The sequence below is a fragment of the Marmota marmota genome, unplaced genomic scaffold (assembly GCF_001458135.2).
Source record: "Marmota marmota marmota unplaced genomic scaffold, marMar, whole genome shotgun sequence".
Classification (NCBI taxonomy): Eukaryota; Metazoa; Chordata; class Mammalia; order Rodentia; family Sciuridae; genus Marmota; species Marmota marmota.
Genome location: NW_026000174.1, coordinates 56,285,004 through 56,307,256, shown reverse-complemented (window position 1 = coordinate 56,307,256; position 22,253 = coordinate 56,285,004). Strand labels below are relative to the sequence as shown.

Below are 22,253 nucleotides of genomic sequence, written 5' to 3'. Positions count from 1 at the left end.
TTTCATTTTTCCATTTTTGTAAATCTCGTCGGTCTTCCCACATTATTTTGTATTTATACTTAGTGCAATTTTAATGTACTCAACCATTTCTCTATATGACTACTGCCAGGTTTTCCCCGATATGTATAACTTTCTGTACATCTTTGGTTTTATCTCTAGAGTGAATTCTAAGAACTAGAATTGTTTGGTCAGAGTCTATGCACACTTTTAGGTTTTAGAAGTTTTGCCAAATCTGCCTGTACTAATCAGACCCATTTTTACCTAACACCAGCAACATACAAGGAGATTTAGATTTCCCTGTTCCCTGTAATTCTGAGCCCACAGATTTAATCAAAGTTTCTTTTCATCATCAGCTCCCATAATTTAGAAAAGCTTATTATTATTATTATTATTATTATTATTATTATTATTATTATTTTGGGTCTGTTTATATCTGGGAAGGCGTTTTTCCATTGCTATCCCAGAATGTAATAGGTAAAATATTGTGCCCTTTGTAGCTATGTATGCTATTTTATTTTACTCCACCTGAAACTTGAGAGTTACCATTACTAATTGTGTGGTGACCATCTCATCCATTATGCATAGGTGATTTTGGGAGCTGGCCAGCTCTTTCAAGCTCAGCAAGACCTGCTTCATCGGACGGCTCCCCTGCTGTTATCCTATTACCTCATTAAGTGGGGAAGTCAGTGCTTGGCAACTGATGTTCCAGTGGACACACTGTGAGTTTCCTTTTCCTAATTATTTTAAAATAAATTGTGAGTTTAATTATTTTTTCTGTTTTTCTTTAATTTTGTTTTGTTTATTTTCTTGTTTTCCTTGGTAGTGCTGGGGATCAAACCCAAAGCCTGGTGTTTGCTAGGCAAATACTCTACAACCAAGCCACATTCCCAAGCCAAAGGAACACTTGCAAATTTTTTTTTTAAACATGTTGTCAAATAATTTGCCTTGAAGATAATTTTCACTTTTTATTTTGCTGTACTGGAGATTGAACCCCTGAACTACATCTCCAGCCTTTTACTTTTTATTTTGAGATAGGCTGTCACTAAGTTGTTTAGGCTGGCCTCAGACTGGCAATTATCCTGCCTTGTCTCCCAAATATTCTTTTTTTCTTTTTAATATATAGATATTTTTAGTTGTAGGTGGACATAGTACTTTTATTTTTATATGGTGCTGAGGATCAAACCCAGTGCCTCACACATGCGAGCACTCTACCACTGAGCCTCAGCCCCAGCCCCCCAAATATTCTTTGTTAGCTGGGATTATAGGCATGCACTACCTTGCCCAACTCAGAAAATTTTTAGATGCTCCATTTTCTAAAGGTTGAAAGCAATTTAAAAGATGAAAATAAAAAATGCACATCTTTATTACATATGTGTTTTATAATAATGCATGTGTAACATACAGATAAATCATGTTGAAGGCAAAGGAATGAGATGAAGCTAAAAGGAAAGTTAGATCATACACGGAAACATTATGCTGAACTTTTTTATAACCAAAGGAAGAAAAAAAAAATCTAATAATACAAGATTCACTTTTCCTTTGGTCCTCCCACCACTCAACACTCTGTGGTACAGGCATTGAACCCAGGGCCTTGGGTGTGCCAAGCAAGCATTCTACCACAGAGCTACATCCCCGGCCAAAGATTCGGTTTTTTGGTAAGATGAACCATCCTGCTTGCTGTGGCTCATCGTTGAATAATATAATGGACAATAATCTAAATCCTTTGGTTTTTCGCTTTTTCTTTGTGCTTTCAAAGAAGCTTTTATATACAATTTACAGTGTCCCTTTTAGGAAAACTTGTGGACATAATGTTTAGCATGGGAGAATTACTAAGCTGTCCTTTTTTTCTTTTCTCACAGGGAGTCTAATCTCCAACACTTGTCAGTACTGGAACTAACTGACTCTGGTACTTTAATGACAAACAAGTTTGGTAAGAACTGTGTATACATTTGATTTGGGTTTGGAGGTTTATTGCATATTTATTAATGTGTTCTTTTGCCATCTTTGCTATGGAAATGTTGGTCATGCTTTTTGCTTTCACTAGAGGGCATGAGAAGCTGTGGCCTAAGACCTGGTTGTAGCAGAGTCTATGAAGCTCTGATCCCATAGATATACATGGTAAAAATAAGAATAAATTTTAGTAAGGTAATTTAAGATCACCTGTCCAGAGACTCTCTCACTTGCATTAGCCCTTAATTTAATCATTTATAAATTTACTAAGTTAATGGTAGCTTTTATAATCTAGTCTTAGTTAACAAATTAAAAGGAGTCCTCTCTCATCCTTGAAAACCATTACTCTAGAGAATTTATTTTGTACTGTTTTGGAATAAAACTTGAAATCTTAGGACTGATTGTATTTATTATATGTAAGTCCTAGGGAAGGCACTTTCAGGTGGTGAGATCTATGAAAATTTGCAATGTTGATTTAATAGTCATTATCATTGCTTTTATTTATTACTTCAGTTTACAAATTGTTTTTGTTTATATTGCTACCAATTACACCCATGGTGCATTTTCTGTTTTGAAATGATAAATAATCTTTGTTACAAATATATAGTGAATTCATAGACTATCTTAATTGAAAGTTTATATTACCATTACAAGTTTATGATTGTAGCATTTTCTTTTCAAGTATCTAGCCCTCAGACAATTGTGGAGTTATTCTTCCAAGAAGTTGCAAGAAAACAGATTATATCTCATCTCTTCTCTCAACCAAAGGCACCTCTGAACCAAACGGGATTGAATTGGCCTGAAATAATTATTGCAGTTACCAATTATTTATTGCAGCTTTTGTATCCTTTTCTTTAAAAGTTGAAAGTTGTCTTCTATCTGGTTTAAGCCTCTTTTTCTGCCTGTGTAATAGTCTTTTAGTTTTGTTTCTTTGGTTTTTTTTTTTTTTTTTTCCAGTGGTAGGAATTAAACTCTGGGCCTTATACTAGGAAGAGCTCTGTCACTAAACTACATCCCCAGCCCAGCATCAAGTTTTTTTGTCTTACTTTATTTTGGGGTGGGAGAGTAGGGAAGGGATTCGCAGTACTGGTGATTGAACCTAAGGCCTTTTGTGTGCTAGGCAGTCACTACTACTAAGCTACATCCCCTTCCCTGGAATGATTTTAATGAGGTTGAGTACTTACCCTACTAGCACAAGATTATAATATTTATTTTGAGATATCCCCATTTTTGTTTTATATTTTTGATCAGGAGTTGAGTGAGATTTTATTGGTGCACACACATTTTTTTTTAATACTTTTTAGTTGGACCTTTATTTTATTTCTTTATATGTGTTGCTGAGAATTGAACCTGGTGCCTCGCGCTAAGCAAGTGCTCCACCACTGAGCCACAACTCCAGCCCCATTAGATCCCTTTTTTTTTTAAGTTGTTGATAGACCTTTATTTCTTCATACGCGGTGCTGAGAATCGAACCCAGTGCCTCACATATGCCAGGCAAGTGCACTACCACTGAGCCACAGCCACAGCCCCTCTAGATCCCTTTTAAGACATTCACTCAGGTAAATATTTGTTGAGTGACTCCATATACCAGTCACAATTTTAGGTGCTAAGTGTCCACTGGTCTGCTATATACCAGCTGAATTGCGGTTCACCGTTCAGGGATAAAGTAAACTGCATCCCTTATCCTATAATAAACTGAGTTCTAAGCTAATGATAAGATTCATATTGTACAGTCATGTATTGCTTCACAGTGGGTCTGTGTGCTGAGAAAAGCATTGTTAGGTAATTTCATCATTGTATAAATAGCATCCTTTGTTCTTAGAAAAATTCAGAAAGCTACATATCACCCTAGATGGTAAAATCTTATGGGTCCACCATCATATATGTGGTCTGTCATTGACCTGATCAAGATATCTTTTCATACTGCATGGCTATTTATAATCTTTTCTTTTTGTCGAATATTAATGTTACATGGTAATGTAGGAGAAACGTATGTTCTCATTCCTTTTTTGCATGTTTGGGTTGTAGGGGTTTTTTGTTGTTTTGTTTTTTGTATTATGGTGCTAGGGATAAAATTTGGGACCTTATAAATCCTAAGCAAGTATTATACCACTGAATTATATCCCCCAGCTCTTTTTAAAAAATTATACTATTTTGTGGACTTTCATGACTTTTGATGCCCAAAATATATGGTTAAATTTCACCAAAAAAGTAAAAAAAAACCTCCTTATCCAGTGACTAGATGGCCTAGCAATCCTGGTTGTCTCTTTCTAGAATGTTTGATGGGAAATTGTCAGTATGTACAATTGCAGGTGAGTTCATTTTAACATTTCGGGTTTAATCACTCTTTTGAAGAATGGGATTAATGGAATTTTTTCCTTTGTGAATGTCATTTGCATTTTAATTGGACTGTTAGGAAGAACCACAAAAATTGATTTTTGGTTTTTTGGTTTTTTTTTTGCAGTACAGGGAATTGAACTCAGAGGTGCTTTACCACTGAACTATATTCCCAGCCCTTTTTATTTTTTATTTTGAGACAGAGTCTGGCTAAGTTGCTAAAGGTAGCCTCAAACTTGGGATCCACCTGCCTCAGCTCCCTGAAATGTGGGATTACAGGTGTCCACCACAATGCCCTGCAAAACTTGAAAAAAAAAAATTTTTTTTTTGGTACTGGGAGTCGAATTCAGGGCTACCACTGAGCTACATACCAGCCCTTTTTATTTTTTGAGGCAGGGTCTGGCCTCCAACTTGAGATCCTCCTGCCTCAGCCTCCCAAAGGCTTGGCACCCAGCAAAAATTAAATTTGATTGCATTAATATTCACTCCAAAATTATATTCTCTACTTCTCTCTTGGTAGTATTATTGGTAATATAATTTTTTCTCATATCTTTTTGGTTTTTTAAAATCCTCTTTATTAGTTTCTTTTTATATAAAACAAGCATATCACTGTCTTAGTAGAAATCCTTTATTGTACTTTAGTCATTGAACCAGTAAATATTAAAAATTGGAAAATTTCTAAGATGTGAAACATGTATATATTTACATGTGTGTGTTACTGGACTCCTCTTTGCTTGTTTTTATTTGTTTATTTTTATTATTATTTTGTTTTGTTTAAGACAGAAACTTGTTCTGTTGCCCAAGTTGGTCTCAAACTCGGGCTCAGGTAATCCTCCTATTTCAGTCTCCCAAGTAGCTACGACTACAGGTATGTGCCACCACACCCAGCTCTTTTATATGTATGTGTGGTGCTGAGGATTGAGCCTAGGGTCACTTTATCACTAAGCTACATCTCCATTCCTTTTAATTTTTTATTTTGAGACAGAATCTCACTAAATTGCCCAGGCTGGCTTCAAACTTATAATGCTCCAAGTCACCATGCCCAGCTGTCTATGCTTTCTTAAGGTGTCTAGCCTAATATAAGAATGCATTAACAGAATTAGGCTTCAGTCTCCAGATTATTTCTAGAAATAAAACTTTTGTACTGATCAAATAGTGTCTTCTCTCCTTCTATGAAGAAATGACTATCTCCTTAAGTAGTGTTTATTTTCTAATCAAAAACTACCTTTTATGTCCTTAAGGATTATATTCAACTGCTACATCCCTGGTGTCAAGTCAATGTTGGTTCCTGTCGATTTATGCTGGGACGTTGTTACCTAGTTACAGGCGAAGGACAAAAGGTAAAGTGCATTTGAGTGGTGAATAACCTCTAGTGCAAGGAGAATGTTTTAGTTTTCATCTGGATTATGGGGTGGGAAGCACAGAGTCCTCCACAAAAGGGTTCCTTAGCGTATGAGTACTGTACTGGTACCAGTGAAGGGCATAATATCAGGACTGGTTAGCTTCTTACACTCAGGTTTTATTAGGGTTTAGGAAAATAAGACGAAACATTAAGACCTTTCTGCCCCAAAGCAAAATAAAATTTATTCATTAATCACATTTTCATGTATCTGTTTGTTTGTTCATCTTTTTTTGTTAAGATAATGTTTATATTTTTAATTTTTTCCCCTGATATCCTATTTTGTAGATTTTAAACGTGCAGAAAAGTTTGAAGACTTTTCACGGTGAATAGTTATACAGCCACCACTCAAATTCTGTAGTTGTTCACATGCTGCTACAGTTTGCTTTATTACTTATCTATCCATTGGTCTTCTTATTAAAGTTTACCTTTTAAATTAATAGCATTTAAATTAAAAGTGAGAAAAATTTAAAGAAATATTAAATGATGTATCAGAATTTATATGTGGCAGAAACTGAGTAGTAGTATACTATCTTAAATACTTTCTCTTTTGGCTTTCCTTAGCATATGAACCTGATTTACATCACTAAAATTTTATAGGTCACTTTGCATTTTTTAAATTTTTTCCAGGCTTTGGAATGTTTCTGTCAGGCAGCATCAGAAGTGGGCAAAGAAGAATTCTTAGATCGCTTGATCCGCTCAGAGGATGGGGACATTGTATCCTCCCCCAGGCTGCAGTATTATGATAAGGTACAGTGCTGTTGTTTGGCTCTTCTTATATACTTATATAGAAATGCATCTAAGATATATTGCTTTTTTTTTTTTTTGTACCGGGGATTGAACTCGACACTTGATCATGGAGCCTTTTTTTTTTTAATTTTTATTAGTTATTGATGGACACGTATATATTTATTTGTTTATATGTGGTGTTGAGACTTGAACCCAGTGCCTCACACATGTTAGGCAAGCACTCTACCGCTGAGCCACAACCCCAGCCCCCGCTGAGCCATTTTTAATATTTTACGTAGAGTCATGGTTTCACTGAGTTACTTAGTGTGCTTTTTTTTTTTTTTTAGTTGTAGATGGACACAATATCTTTATTTTATTTATTTATTTTTTAATGTGGTGCTGAGGATCGAACCCAGTACCTCACACGTGTGAGGCAAGAGCTCTACCACTGAGCTACAATCCCAGCCCCCTGCTTAGTGTGCTTAGCACCTCACTTTTGCTGAGGCTGACTTTGAACTGGCAACCCTCCTGACTCAGCCTCCAGAGCAGCTGGGATTACAGGCATGTGCCACCACACCTGCCCAGCTGCTTTGATATTTTTTAAGAAAAATACTAAAAAACTTAATTGTTCCCAGAACTTCTAAGTGAGAAGAAGATGGACTTGCCTAGACAAATTGAGAAAACCTGCTGGGCACAGTAGCACATGACTGGAAGGAATCCCAGCAACTCAGGAGGCTAAGACAGGAGGACTTTTGCCTCAGTCTCCTGAGTCTCTGGGATTACAAGTGTATGCTGCCAAGCCCAGCTTATGGCTCTTTTACAGGTGATCATTTGTCCATCTTAAAGCAGGCATCAGAGGGAGTGAGGGTGTAACACCTTCTCTTGTCCATCTGATTTCAGTAGGTTATTTACCTGGTTGGATAGATTTACATGATATATTGCTTAATTTTGATGAAACTCACCTTTACAATGTAGATTTAAAATATTCATGGAGGCTGGGCGTGGTGGTGCACACCTGTAATCCCGGTGACTCAGGAATCTAAGGAAGGAAGGTTTGAGGCCAGCCAAAGCAACTTAGGGAGGTTCTAAGCAATTTCAGGAGACTCTGTCTTAAAATAAAAAGGGCTGGGGATGTAGCTCAGTGGTAGAATGCTTGCCTAGCATGCGTAGGCCTTGGGTTCAATCCCCGGTGCCACAGAGAAAGAAAAAAAAACAAAACTCCTTAGGGCTTTGTTACACTATGATGTTCATTTACTATGCATTAAATTCATCAGCAACATAAACAGTTTATAGGAAAAGTTTATGCAGATTGAGTATCCCTTAACCAAAATGCTTGGAAACAAAAGTGTTTGTTTTTTTGGGGGGGTGGGTAACCTGGGATTTATTTAACTCAGGGGTGCTTTACCACTGAGCCACATCACCACCCTATTTTGTGTTTTATTTAGAGATAGGGTCTCACTGACTTGCTCAGCACCTCGCTGTTGCTGAGGCTGGCTTTGATTGATCCTCCTGCCTCAGCCTCCCAAGCCACTGGGATTACAGCGAGCACCACCATGCCCAGCTCAGATTTTTTTTTTTTTTTTTTAATGTTTACATATACATATGAGATATCCTGGGAGGAGTCTAGGTCCAAACACAAAATTTATTTATGTTTCATATTATACCTTACACATATAGCCTGAGGTAATTTTACATAATATTTTTAGTGTTTTGTCTGTGGCCCCTCTCATGAGGTTAGATGAATTTTCCATTTGTGGTGGCCTATCAGCCCTCAGTTTCAGATTTTGGAGCATTTTCAGAGTTTTGGATTAGGGATGCTGGTTCTATTGTAAAACTGTGTTTGTTCTTTCATTTAACAAATATTCATTGAGAGCCTACTGTGTATAAGGCACTGGTTTAGGCACTGAGGATAAGGTTCTAAGTACCACCGCTACTCCCTGTCCGCTATTCCCTGTTCTCGTGGTACTTAAAATACATGTTGGAAAGAGACTAGACAAATAATATAATGTCAGGCAGTGATACGTGCTCTGAATAAAAGTAAAGCAGATCAACGCAGTAGGCCAGGAAGTGTTCAGTTTGTTATGAGAATATCTTTGAAACTCCATAGTGGTAGGCTCTCGGGTCCACATGCTAAGATTTAAGTCCCAGATCTCTAGACTACGACCTTACACAAGTTCTTCATCTGTAAAATCATTCAATTATTGTGAGGGTGAATATGATTAATACCTACCAAGGGTAAAGCTATTCCTGGCAAGTAAGTACTTTTTGTATCCCCAGGTTTTTTGGTTGGTTGGTTGGTTGGTTGGTTGGATGGTTGGTTGGTTAGTTGGTTGGTACTAGGGACTTAATCCAGTGGTACTTTACCACTAGGCTACATCCCCAGTCTTTTTTATTTTTTTGATACTAGGGATTAAACCCAGGGGCACTTGACTACTGAGCCATATCCCCCTCCATTTTTTATATATTTTTTTTATTTAGAGATAGGGTCTTGCTAAGTTGCTTAGGGCCACACTGAGTTGCTGAGGCTGGCCTTGAACTCAAGATCCTCCTGCCTCAGCCTCCTTAGCGGCTGGGATTATAGACATGAGCCACCATGCCTGGCCTTTATTTTTTAATTTTGAGAAAGTGTCTTGCTAAGTTGCTGAGGCTGGCCTCAAACTTGCGATTCTCCTTCCTCAGCCTCTTGAGTTGCTGGGATTACAGGCAGGTACCACTGTGCCCAGCTACCCCCAGCTTCTTATTGAAGGCATGTGAATATAAGGATATAGACACATTCATATCTTTGGGGGATATTTCATTACTTTCTCACACTGACAAAACAAAAGGACAAAGCTGGATGTGGTGGGGAGTCAGTCCTATAGGCCCAGTACTCAAGAGCCTGAGGCAGGAACATTACTTGAGCTTTGGAGTTTGGGACCAGCCTGGGTGCCATAATGAGACCCCATCTCTTAAAAAAAAGCCCAAGTCAGGTGTGGTTGTTTATGACCATAATCTCAGGGACTTGGGAGACTGAGGCAGGAGAATCACAAGCTCGAGGCCAGTCTGAGCAACTTAGTGAGGCCCTAAGCAACTTAGCAAGACCCTGTCTCAAAATAAAAATAAAAAGAAGGCTGGGAATGTGGCTTAGTGGTACAAACAGCCTTGGGTTCAATCACTGATGCAAAAAAAAAAGCCCAATATTTAATCCCTCTATTATTTATTAATAGTGGTTGGTTTGTTCTATAAAGAACATGTTAAGACTATCTCTCTTGGGCTGGGGATGTGGCTCAAGCGGTAACGTGCTTGCCTGGCATGCACGGGGCGCAGGGTTCGATCCTCACCACCACATACAAATAAAATAAAGATGTTGTGACCACCGAAAACTGAAAAATAAATATTAAAAAATATTCTCTCTCTCTCTCTTTCTCTCCTCCTCTCTCTTTAAAAAAAAAAAAAAAAAAGACTATCTCTCTTAACTTTATCTTTCTCTGTTCCAACCTAACACAATCAAAATTATCTGTAACTTGTGAGCCATTATTCCAGTGTTATTATCTGGAAAAACAAATAGATTTTATAACAGTCGAATCTAAAGAAAAATCTTAATATTAACCAAATAATCCTGTCCTTTTTATCAGCACCTTTTTTCTGAATGGTTCTAAGGATGGAACCCAGGGCCTCAAGCCTATTAGGCAAGGCTCTCCCACTGAGCTACCTCCCTAGTCCCCTTATCAGTGCCTTTAATTTAATCTTTACTTACCTAATGATGTTTCTGACTAATTTTGAACAATAATTCAATTTGGAGTACCACTGCCATATTAATTTTAATGAAAATTTCTTGAATTTCTCTTTAGGTTTTACGTCTTCTAGATGTTGTTGGATTGCCTGAGCTGGTTATTCAGTTGGCTACATCAGCAATAACTGAAGCAGGTGATGACTGGAAAAGTCAGGTAAAAACTATTATTTGCTTTATTTTTCTTGAAGGTTGTTCTGGACATTGTATTTTAATTTTCATTGCCCTTTTTTGATATTTGATCTAAATTTGATATTTAGGCTACTTTACGGACATGCATTTTCAAACATCATTTGGATTTGGGTCACAACAGCCAAGCATATGAGGCCTTAACCCAAATTCCTGACTCCAGCAGGTAATCTTACAGTCTTTTTAACACAAGGCAATTTACCAGCCCTGTTTAACCCACTATGGCATTTTACCCTTATAACCCTTTCTTTTCTTCCAGGCAGTTAGATTGTTTACGGCAACTAGTGGTAGTTCTCTGTGAACGCTCACAGCTACAGGATCTTGTAGAGTTTCCTTATGTGAATCTGCATAATGAGGTAATTTTATGTATCCGCTGATGTCTAGAAACAGTTCTGTTGGTTGTCACGATTGCTACTAACATTGATGCCTCATTGTTTTTCCTACATTAGGTTGTGGCAATAATTGAATCTCGTGCTAGAGCTGTGGACCTTATGACTCACAATTACTATGAACTTCTCTATGCCTTTCACATCTATCGCCACAATTACCGCAAAGGTGAGCAACTGAACAAAGACACTTGGTATTGGAGGCTGCCTTATAAGTTTAATAATATTTTATCAAAAATGTGTGTTGGGCTTATCTAAGTTTTAGTTGTGTTTAAGTACAAGCTTCACTTCATCCTTTTGAAGATTACCTGTTAGCTTTGAAGATGTATTTATATACTTACCCCATTCTAGAACATTCTCAGATTATTTCCAGTGAGATGGCATTCTATGTGCATTTTCTCTCCAGTTATAAAGGAAGCTTGAGGGACTTGGGTTATGGCTCAGCGGTAGAGCGCTCACCTTGCATGTTCAAGGCTCTGAGTTCAATCCTCGGCACCACATAAAAATTAAATAAATAAATAAAGTTATCATGTACAGCTACAAAAAAAATAATAAAATAAAGGAAGCTTGAGCTTTTCCACTAGAGATAGTTTGGGGTTTTTTTTGTTTTTGTTTTTGTTTTTAACTAGTTTTGTGTGTGTAGGCTATTTTACCCGAGGCTTCCTCTCTTTATTTTAGTTGTTGGAGTAAAATTCTGCTACTTAGGTCATCTAAATATAATAGATAGGGCTGCGGTTGTGGCTCAGTGGTATAGCACTTGCCTAGCACGTGTGAGGCCCTGGGTTCGATCCTCAGCACCACATAAAAATAAATAAATAAAATAAAGATATTGTGTCCAACTACAACTAAAAAATAAATTAAAAAAAAATAAATAAATATAATACATAGCATTCTTAATTATAGATGGTTGAAATCTCACATCTCTTCAATTTTATGCAAAACCCTTAGAGAGTTGTAAATTTCACAGAGGTTATTGAATGATTTCCTAGTAAATTTTTTTATTAATGATATCCTACTGCATTCTGAGTGATCTCCTAGTGAACTTTTTTATTAATGATCTTACTGCATTCTTCTCTCTCTCCTCTCTCTATTTTATTTTAATTTTTTTGGTACCAGGAATTGTACCCACGAGTTTTTAACTACTAAGACAAATTTCCAGCCCTTTTTAATATTTTATCTAGAGATAGGGTCCCACTTAGTTGCAAGTGCCTCATTAAGTTGCTGAGGCTGGCTTTGAACTTGCAATCCTCCTACCTCAGCTTCCCAAGTTGCTGGGATTACAGGCGTGCACCACCGTGCCTGGCTCTCTCTCTTTAATTAAATGATATCCTAGTGAATTCTTATTTTTCACTTTCTTTTTTTGCTGGTAATTGAATCCACAGATTCATACATGCTAAACTTATACAAGCCGAGCTATACCTGCAACCCCTCAACTTTTTAGTTTTTAAGATCTTTCAAGTCTACAGAAAAACTAAATATTAGTACAGTATCACCAACCCATGTATCCTTCACCCAAATTCAACAATTATTACTATTTTGCCACATCTTTTTTCCTACCTTCCTTATTTCCTTTCTCTCATTTTCCCTACTTATTTACTTAATTATTTGTTTATTTTTTGCTTATCACTTTGAGAGTAAGTTATGGATATCATGTCTATTAACACATAATTAGTCCAGCTATTTCTCCTAAAGACATTCTTTTACATAATGTTAATGCGATCCTCAAATTAAGAAAATGTGACTAATTTAGTTTGGTTTTATTTATTTGTTTTTCTGGTGGTACTGGGACTCAAACAAGTACTTTATTCCTAAGCTACATCTCCTCTCCAGCCCTTTTTATTCTTTATTTTTGAGACAAAAATCTTGGTAATTGCCCTGACCAGCCTCAAACTTGGAAACCTCCTGCCTCAGCCTCCTGAGTAGTGGAATTATAAACATGTATTACTGCTATTCTTTAGATTTTTTTTTTTATCATGCAGGAAAAGAAATAATTAAAGATCTCTCATTATCTGCTTGCATTGTAATATCCATTGTATCAACCTGATTAGGACCAATTTAGCAAGATTAACTAATGTTCAGGTCTTCTGAAGAGAGACTGTACTTCTTTCTTTCTTTTTCTTTTCTTTTTTTTTTGGTGGTACCAGGGATTGAACTCAGGGGCACTCAACCACTGAGCCACATCCCCAGCCCCATTTTGTATTTTATTTAGAGACAGGGGCTCACTGAGTTGCTTAGTGCCTCGCTAAATTGCTGAAGCTGGCTTTGAACTCATGATCCTTCTGTCTCAGCCTCCCCAGCTGCTGGGATCTCAGGCGTGCATCACTGCACCTGATGAGAGAGAGACTGTACTTCTAACATAGTGTCCTATGTATTACAGGAGCTCAAAAAATATTTGCTGTAAAAATTTTTTTTTTAAATAGTGCAGTTTTTAGGGCTGGGGATATAGCTCAGTTGGTAGATGCATTTATTTAATGGGTCGTATATGCCCAGTTCCTTGTGTTGTATAGTTCCTGCATTTATTGCTATTGCCTTTGCATGCACAAGGCCCTGAGTTCAATCCCCAGCACCACCCAAAAAAAGAAAAAAAAAAAAACTTTTTGTTTTGGTTTTTATAGGGTATTTTTAATGAAAACAAAAAAGTATGATTTTTAAATGCCCTGGAGTCCCACACTATCCTAGAATAATGTATTTTTTAGTATCTCATTCAATGTAATGAATGGTGTTTTGTAGCTCAGTAAAGACATGGGATGTGAGCTAAGGTTGTGGCTGAGTGGTAGCGCACTTGCCTAGCATGTATGAAGCACTGGGTTCAATCCTAAGCACCACATAAAAATAAATATATAAATAAATAAAGTTATTAAGAAATTCCACCAGAAAAAAAAAGACATGGTATATAGTTCAATGCGTACCTAGTATATTCGAGACCCTAAGTTCAATCCCTGTTACTGTCCCCTGCCCCGAAAAAAAAGCTAGACTACATTTGGTATGGGGGTGTATCTAAAAGCCAAAAATTCATCACAAAGAAATGATAAATACTTGAGGTGACAGATAATGTTAATTTGCCTGATTTGCTCAAACTGTGTTGAAATGCACATAGCATAAAATTGCCATCTTAACCTTTTGTTAAGTGTTCTCATGTGTATACACCACCATGCCTGGCCCTCTGTGTGTATCTCTAAGGAAACATTTTTTAAATTCTTATGTCTAATTTATTATTGCCTCATAGCTGGCACAGTGATGTTTGAATATGGAATGCGTCTTGGCAGAGAAGTTCGAACTCTCCGGGGACTTGAGAAGCAAGGCAACTGTTATCTGGCTGCTATCAATTGTTTACGGCTTATTCGTCCAGAATATGCATGGATTGTGCAGCCAGCATCTGGTGCAGTGGTATGAGAACTTTCCATTTTGGAATTTGGGGATCATTTAATCTTTAGTTTTGTCCTTGCAAAACTATTATCTTATTTTGCATCATTTCATTTAAAATTTCTGCAGAGGTACTTGTAAACTTAAACTCTTTGCAGCAATTCAACTATAATAGAATACTGTCCCTTAAATTCCCAAGTTCAGAATTTTTGTAGGAAGACTTATTGTAGAGTGGCTTTGGAGTTAGCCTTGACTGACTTCAGGCAAGTTCTTTAATTTTTTGTTATTTGGTTAACCTCTTGCATAAAATAGGGTTGATAGTATCTACCTTGTAAAGGATTATTTGGGTATTAAAAGATAATTTGATCCAGGCAGTGGCCCATGCCTGTTATCCCAGTGCTTAGGAGGCTGAGACAGGAGAATTGCAAGTTCAAAACCAGCCTCAGCAAAAGCAAGGCCCAGTCTCTAAATAAAACACAAAATAGCCCTGAGGATGTGGCTCAGTGGTCAAGTTCCCCTGAATTCAACCTCCAATACCAAAAAAAAAAAGATAATTTGAGTACATTGCCTAAAACAGTGATAGTGTCTGGCCCACAAAAAGTGTTTAATAAACAATTGCTTTTATTTCAAACATGTTTATTAACTCAGTTTGCAATTGTTTTAAAGAATACAAACCTTTGAATTTTTCCCACCATGCTCATGGGTCACATATGCCCAGATCCTTGTGTTGTATAGTTTCTGCATTTATTGGCTATTGCCTGGGATTTTCAATAGAAATTATAACTTTGGAACTAAGGAAAGCCATGTGACATATATGGAGATCAAGTCCATGTCTTTGGACTCAGTAATGCTTATAGTAAAGTGAGCCAGCTTGGCAGATGACTCCATTTGATAGCCATAGCACCTGTGTAAGAAGAGTTGTGCTGGGTGAAGTAAAAATAATTTCTATTGAAAAGATTTAAGCATGTAATCTCTAAATCACTGTTAATGATATCAAAATAAAAATACCAATTTTCACAGTTTAATCTTTGTTTTGTCTTATCAGTATGATCGCCCTGGAGCATCCCCTAAAAGGAATCATGATGGAGAGTGCACAGCTGCCCCAAGTGAGTCAAGGTCTCATGCTGATCTTTGCTGAACAGTAGTTATATTGTCAGTAGATCTATAGATGGTTATATATAATATAGACAGTTATAACTATATGTTATATACTATAAATAATATACAATAGTGACATTAAAATATGGCAAAATTCCTTCTTTTTAATTTGTTTTCGGCATTTTAATCTGCTGAAGGTTATCTGGTATGGTAGCCCTTTGAAAATGCTCTATGGTACTATGAGAAATGAAAATGCTTAAAAGACAGTGTTTTTGTTGCCTGTTGTATTTAAATCAGCTTAATACCATTTTTTTCCTCTGGTTCCTTTAATATTACCAGGGGGGCATGATGTCTTTCATTAAGAGCCTGTGCTGTAGATTTGAACACACCTGGTTTTAATTCTGCCTCTCTCACCTTGGCCATGTTCCTTTCTTGTTGATAGAGATGGTAGTATTTCACAGTTGTAAGACTTAAATAAAGTTACATGTAAATAACTGGTAAGCACCTCCGACCACAGCTGGTGATTAGAGTGATTTGACTTGACTCAGCAGTACAAGTGAAGCAAGGATGTTGCTAATTTTTTAAATTAGCTTTTACTGAGGCCCAACTGAATGTTCACTTAATGTTTAGTGGAAAATGACAACAGTACCTTAATCTAACAGACAAATCTTTTGTACTTTGGGAATTGAAAGTAATTTTCTTTTGATTTCTAGCCAATCGGCAAATTGAAATCTTAGAACTGGAAGATCTGGAGAAAGAGTGCTCCTTGGCTCGCATTCGTCTCACTCTGGCTCAGCATGATCCGTCAGCAGTTGCAGTTGCAGGTAAGAATTTAAAACCTCTAATGTGTCAGTACAGTAGTACACTGTAGGGCTAGGCAGTGTGCTGGGTAGGTACAGAGTGAAGGGTTGTTAACTCTGAGATATTCATCGACAAAGCAAAGCAGATACCCTTGGGTGAACTAACTAGCCATTTTCCATTTCCACAGGAAGTTCTTCAGCAGAGGAGATGGTTGCTCTCTTGGTTCAGGCTGGCCTCTTTGACACCGCCATATCACTCTGTCAGACTTTTAAGCTTCCCTTAACACCAGTCTTTGAGGGGCTTGCTTTCAAGTATGTAAAAACTTATATTTTAATAGACTTGATTTTCTAATGCAGAGATATTATCCTATTACTTAATGTGAGGCAGTGATCACAAACCAGTAACCTGCCTGTAAGCCAGTTAGTTAGATTGGTACTGTAAGCCATTTATGTTTAAAAGAAGTGAGTTTTTTGTTTTGTTTTGTTTTGTTTTTAATTATGCAATAAGTTTTTGCTGTGACTTTTTAAAAAAAATTTTTTAGTTACAGTTGGGCACAATACCTTTTTTTTTAATTAATCTTGGAGGGGCTGCTCAGCAGTAGAGCACTTCCCTAGCAAGTGCGAGGCACTGGGTTCGATCCTCAGCACCACATAAAAATAAATAAATAAAATAAAGGTATTGTGTTCAACTACAACTAAAATATATATATGTGTGTGTGTGTGTGTGTGTTTTGTTTTGTTTTTAATGTAATCTTGGGGCATGGGGTTAGAAATGATGGTGGAATTGATGGACATCATTATCCAAAGTACATGTATAAAGACATGAATTGGTGTGAATATACTTTGTATACAACCAGAGATATGAAAAGTTTGTGTTCTGTATGTGTAATATGAATTGTAATGTATTCCATTGTCATATATAAGTTAAAAAAATTAATATTGATTTATAGCTTCTCATGAGAAGTCAGAAGAGCAGACCAGCCTGAGTTAGGTAATGGTATCCACTGTAGATAAGTCATATTTTTATTCTTTTCGGTCCTTTAAGACATCTGTTGACCCCCTCTTCGGCATATTATAAGGCACCATATCTCACCATAATTGTTGCCATACCATTAAGGCACATTTATGAGTGTACTATGCATCCTAATTTTGTATCAAAGACAGTTTAGTAATAAATGAATTGTAAGCATATTAGTGTGACTTAAAAAAAAAAAGAAATAGCTTTGCATAATGATTGCACCCCATTTTCTGCAAAATAAATTGGCATAAAATGTGATGATTGTGCAGTAAAATACAGTATTGCTGGGCTGAGGTGTAGCTCAGTGGTAGGATTGCTTGCCTAGCTTATAGAAGGACCTGAGTTCTATCCATAGTACCCCAAAAATAAAAATTTTGAAAAGTTCTTATTTAATTGACCTTATACCTATTAGTAAAGTGGTTTGTGAATTAGAAATATTTTTAAACATTCAGAATTTGTCATCATTAATTTTCTCCTGGAAGTAAAGTATCTCTGACACCTAATTGGTGGCCCCTTATGGGTCATCCAGTTATGTGGCTTTGAGAAGGAAGAACTAATACTCCAGTAGTAAATTTAGCAATATACTAGAGCTAAAGTTGTCTTCGTATCTCTAGTTTTAGTAGCAAGGTGAAGTGGTTGCACTTCAGCAGTTAGTTTACTGGTGAGGAACCGTTTTCATTGCAGATGCATCAAGTTACAGTTTGGAGGAGAGGCAGCACAAGCAGAAGCCTGGGCCTGGCTGGCAGCCAATCAGCTGTTCTCCGTCATCACTACTAAAGAATCAAGGTACATCCCTAGTGTTCTTCTGGTTCTGGCTGGGTTTACTCTTAGTCAGCAAGTTGGCACATACCTATAGTCTCAAGCACTAGGAAGGTCATTTGAGCTCACAAGTTAGGGACCAGTCTGGGCAAAATAGCAAGGCCCCCTCTTGAAAAAGGAAAGTATTCTTTAAGGCAAAATTATATATTTACTTGGCTTTAGAACATCATGTTCATTTTTTTCCCCATTCCTTCCATTGGGCTAACACTGCATTGCTGACATCACAGTGTCCCCTTATAACTTGTTTCTAGCTAATCTTTAGCAACCCCGCCAACCCCCATTGTCTATTATACCTTCTTTAGATCTTCTCTCTCCATGTACTTTTCCAGTGCACCCAGTGATGTACCTGAATGTACATCAGTTTCTTCTTCACAATCCTCAAATAATCTAACCCTCAGTAAACTCTTTTCTGAAATTCATTTACACTTGTATTATGCATCTTGGCATTTTAGAATGGTAGAGAATATGGACATTGTTTTAATTTCTGATGCTTTAACAGAATACCTGAGACTGGGTATATGTAACAGCAGAATTTTATTTGGCTCACAGTTCTGGAGCCTAGGAAGTTCAACGTCAAGGTGCCAGCATCTGCTCAGGGCCTTCTTTCTTCATCATTCCATGGCAGAAGGTAGAAGGACAAGAGAGGGTTAAGTGTGCCTTTCCAGCAAATTCTACACTCCCAATAACTAACCCACTCCCACAATAAGGACATTAATCCTTTCCATATGTGAGAACAGAGCCTCTTATTAGGCCCCATCTCCCAATACTATCCCATTGGGGATTGAGTTCCCAACACATGAACTTTGAGAGACTGTTCAATCCATAGCAGCAGTTCTCTAATATTACTTTTCAACCCCTAAATTAGCACATCAGAATTGCTTATTAAAACAGATTATGAGATAGCACCCTATTCTAAGTCAGAACTTCTACATGATTCTAATGTTTGTTCAAGTTTGGGAACCACTAAAAAAAAAAATCTGAGCCAGTTTGCTTCCCTCTGCTGAAATCCTTAAACAAATTAAATTAATTGTAGAGTAATATTAATATGTGGTTAGTGGAGCCAGGCACCATGGCGCACACCTGTAATCCTGCAGCTCAGGACACTGAGGCAGTAGGATCATGAGTTCAAAGCCAGCCTCAGCAACATCAAGGCACTAAGCAACTCAGTGAGACCCTTTCTCTAAATAAAATACAAAAATTGGGTTGGGGGTGTGGTTCAATGGTTGAGTGCACCTGAGTTCAAACCCCAGTACCGCACCCCCTACCCCCCCCCGCCCGTCCCCCCCCCCCCGCAAAAGTGATTAGTAGGAGAAAAACATAAGAACCAAAATCTAAGTCATCTAGGTTCCAGTACTATTCCAAGTCATAGTGAACCTAAGTGTATTAGTTACCCTTCTAAAGGTCTTTCTTTGTAAATACATACTATAAATAGTACTGTAAATCACTGTTAAGAATATGAAACTCTTGCCAGGCTCAGTGGTACACACATGTAATCCCATGTGACTGGGGAGGCTGAGGCAGGATGATCACAAGTTCAAGGCCAGCCTGGGAAATATAGACTCTGTCTTAAAATAAAAAATAAAGCCTAGCATAGTATTTATGCTTGTGATCTTAGCAGCTTGGGAGGCTGAGGCAAGAGGATTGGAAGTACCAGGCCAGTTTTAGCAATTTAGCCCAACCCTGTCTTAAAAAGTTAAAAAAATTAAAAAGGGCTGGGGATGTAAATAAATAAAAAATAAAAGGGCTGGGGTTATAGCAGCGGTAGAGTGCCCCTGGGTTTACTCCTTGGTTTTAAAAATAATATTAATAATAATAATCTGAAACTCTTCACTAACCAGGGATAGACTTCAAATTTTTTTTAAATCTAAAAGTCGGGCTGGGGCTGTAGGCTGTAGCTCGTGGTAGAGCGCCTCCCTTGCATATGTAAGGCACTGGGTTCAATCCTCAGCACCACATAAAAATAAATAAATATACTGTGTGTTTATCTACAACTGAAAAATATTTTTTTAAAAAAATCTGAAATTCATTTGTCCTTTTTGATGTTTTCAAGTGCTACAGATGAAGCATGGCGACTATTGTCTACTTATCTAGACAGGTACAAAGTGCAGAATAACTTATATCACCACTGTGTAATCAATAAGCTCTTGTCCCATGGAGTGCCTCTGCCCAATTGGCTTATAAACAGTTACAAGGTATGTAACATCTTAACTTCTTGAGATTAAGAACCTGCTCTTTACCATTCTAAATAACTTCATGAGATAATTTAAAAAAAAAAAAAAAGGTTTGATAATTTATGGAAACATACTGAATTAAATACCGTGGGCAGTTTCTCGTCATAGCTAAAATCACTAACAGCAATGCCATACCATGGTTTTTAAAGTTCCACAGGTTACTAATTAGATAAATGCCTGCCTATATGCTAAATGAATAATGAGCATATGTTCAGAATAATAAGTATATGCAGGACATAGTTTCTACTGTTAACTCAAAACATTCATGTCAGTATGTAGAGTAGTTTCAAATGCAACAGTTTGTTTAAATTGGTATTGTCAAAATTGAGTTTGTGGATGATCTATGAGTCTGGTTATCTTACCATAAAGAAATAACCTTTGGCCGGATGCAGAGGCACATGCCTGTAATCCCAGTGGCTTGGGAAGCTGAGATAGGAAGATCACAAGCTCAAAGCAACAGTGAGGTGCTAAGCAACTCAGTGAGACCCTTTCTCTAAATAAAATACAAAATAGGGCTGGGGATATGGCTCAGTGATCAAGTACCCCTGAGTTCAATCCCTTGTACCCAAAAATAAATAAATTTAATTTAATTTTTAAAAAATAAAAGAGAGGCTGGGATCGTGGCTCAGTGGTGGAGAGCTTACCTAGCAAGGGTAGGGCACTGGGTTTGATTCTCAGCACCACATACAAATAATAAAATAAAGGTCCATCAACAACTAAAAAATACTTTAAAAATAAACAAATGAATAAATGAGAAAGAAATAACTTTGGGCTGGGGATAGAGCTCAGTTGGTAGAGTATTTGCCCCACAATCACAAGGCCCTGGGTTCAATCCCCAGCACCACAAAAAAAGGAAAGAAAGAAATCACCTTGCCAGACACAGTGGCACACGCCTGTGGTCCCAGCAGCTCAGGAAGATGAGGCAGGAGGATTGCACTTTCAAAGCCAGCCTCAGCAATTAGCAAGACCCTAAGCAATTTAGTGAGACCCTGTCTCAAAGTAAAAAGGACTAGGGATGTAGCTCAGTGATAAAGTGCTCCCTGGGTTAATTCCCTAGTACCAAAAAAACAGATATCACCTTAGGGCTGGGGATGTACCTTGGTGGTAGAGTTGTCACCTAGCAGCACCATCCCCAGTACTTCAAACGAAGAAACAAAAGAAAAACCTGAGGCAGTCTAAACTTTATAAAGAAAGAAGTTTAGGGGGCTGGAGATGAGGCTCAAGTGGTAGCGCGCTCGCCTGGCATGCGTTAGGCTCTGGGTTCGATCCTCAGCACCACATAAAAATAAAATAAAGATTGTGTCCACCTAAAACTAAAAAATAAATATTAAAAAGAAAGAAAGAAATGTATCTGGCTAACAGTTTGGGATGCTGAAAATCCAAGGATATGTAGTGCCATCCATTGTAGGGCACCATGAGTGCCCTCTTGGCTACTGTAAGTGCCCTCTTGGCAGTGTCACATCGTGCAGATATGCCATGGTGTGAAAGGGCTGGGCTCACTTTTAATAATTCACTCTCTCAAGAACTACTGTAATCCCTCTAGGTAGCACCCTTGTTGATCTAAGGACCACCCCTGAGGCCCTATCACTTAAAGATCCCAACATTTCCCAAAGTCACCACATTAGGGACCAAGCCTCCAACATATGAGTTCTTGAGGGACAACCATAGCAGATTATCTGCATCAAGAAGAATTTAGGAGCTCAGGTTGTGGCTCAGTGGTAGAGTGCTTGCCTCACATGTGTGAGGCACTGGATTCAATTCTCAGCCCATAAATAAATAAATTAATTAAATTAAATAAAGATCCATCAACAACTTAAAAAAGTATTTTGAAAAAGATAATCTATAGTCTAAAATAAGGAAAGCTGATTTTAAGTTAAAAAATAGAGAAAATAAGATGATAAAAGAAAGAATGTAATCAAATCAGAACATAGAAAACATTTAACATAATTAATAGCATTCTTCCAAACTGAGACTATATTCATTCTTCTCTCAGAGGAGACAGAACCAATTAGGTATAAATTTAAACTGGTGATTCTTTGAACGACTTTTGCATTTGTCATTTATATATGTTTTGTTGTTTTTTTCTTGTAGTACTTAAGATTGAACTCAGAGGAGTGCTTTACCACAGAGCTACATCCCTTTTTTTTTTTTTTTTTTTTTTTTTT

General features: G+C 37.3%; 1 protein-coding gene across 1 annotated transcript in view; it reads left to right on the top strand.

Moving 5' to 3' along the window:
* Nup160 (nucleoporin 160) overlaps positions 1-22,253 on the top strand; it is a 53,716-nt gene that overhangs the window by 27,978 nt on the left and 3,485 nt on the right. Inside the window, exons 17-32 of the mRNA XM_048788217.1 lie at positions 586-719; positions 1,860-1,930; positions 2,633-2,792; positions 4,193-4,262; positions 5,529-5,627; positions 6,317-6,436; positions 10,246-10,341; positions 10,445-10,539; positions 10,633-10,729; positions 10,823-10,928; positions 13,986-14,146; positions 15,168-15,228; positions 15,934-16,044; positions 16,209-16,332; positions 17,723-17,824; positions 19,908-20,064. Coding sequence (XP_048644174.1) covers positions 586-719; positions 1,860-1,930; positions 2,633-2,792; positions 4,193-4,262; positions 5,529-5,627; positions 6,317-6,436; positions 10,246-10,341; positions 10,445-10,539; positions 10,633-10,729; positions 10,823-10,928; positions 13,986-14,146; positions 15,168-15,228; positions 15,934-16,044; positions 16,209-16,332; positions 17,723-17,824; positions 19,908-20,064 — 1,764 coding nt within the window. The remainder of the gene's footprint in view (positions 1-585; positions 720-1,859; positions 1,931-2,632; positions 2,793-4,192; positions 4,263-5,528; positions 5,628-6,316; positions 6,437-10,245; positions 10,342-10,444; positions 10,540-10,632; positions 10,730-10,822; positions 10,929-13,985; positions 14,147-15,167; positions 15,229-15,933; positions 16,045-16,208; positions 16,333-17,722; positions 17,825-19,907; positions 20,065-22,253) is intronic.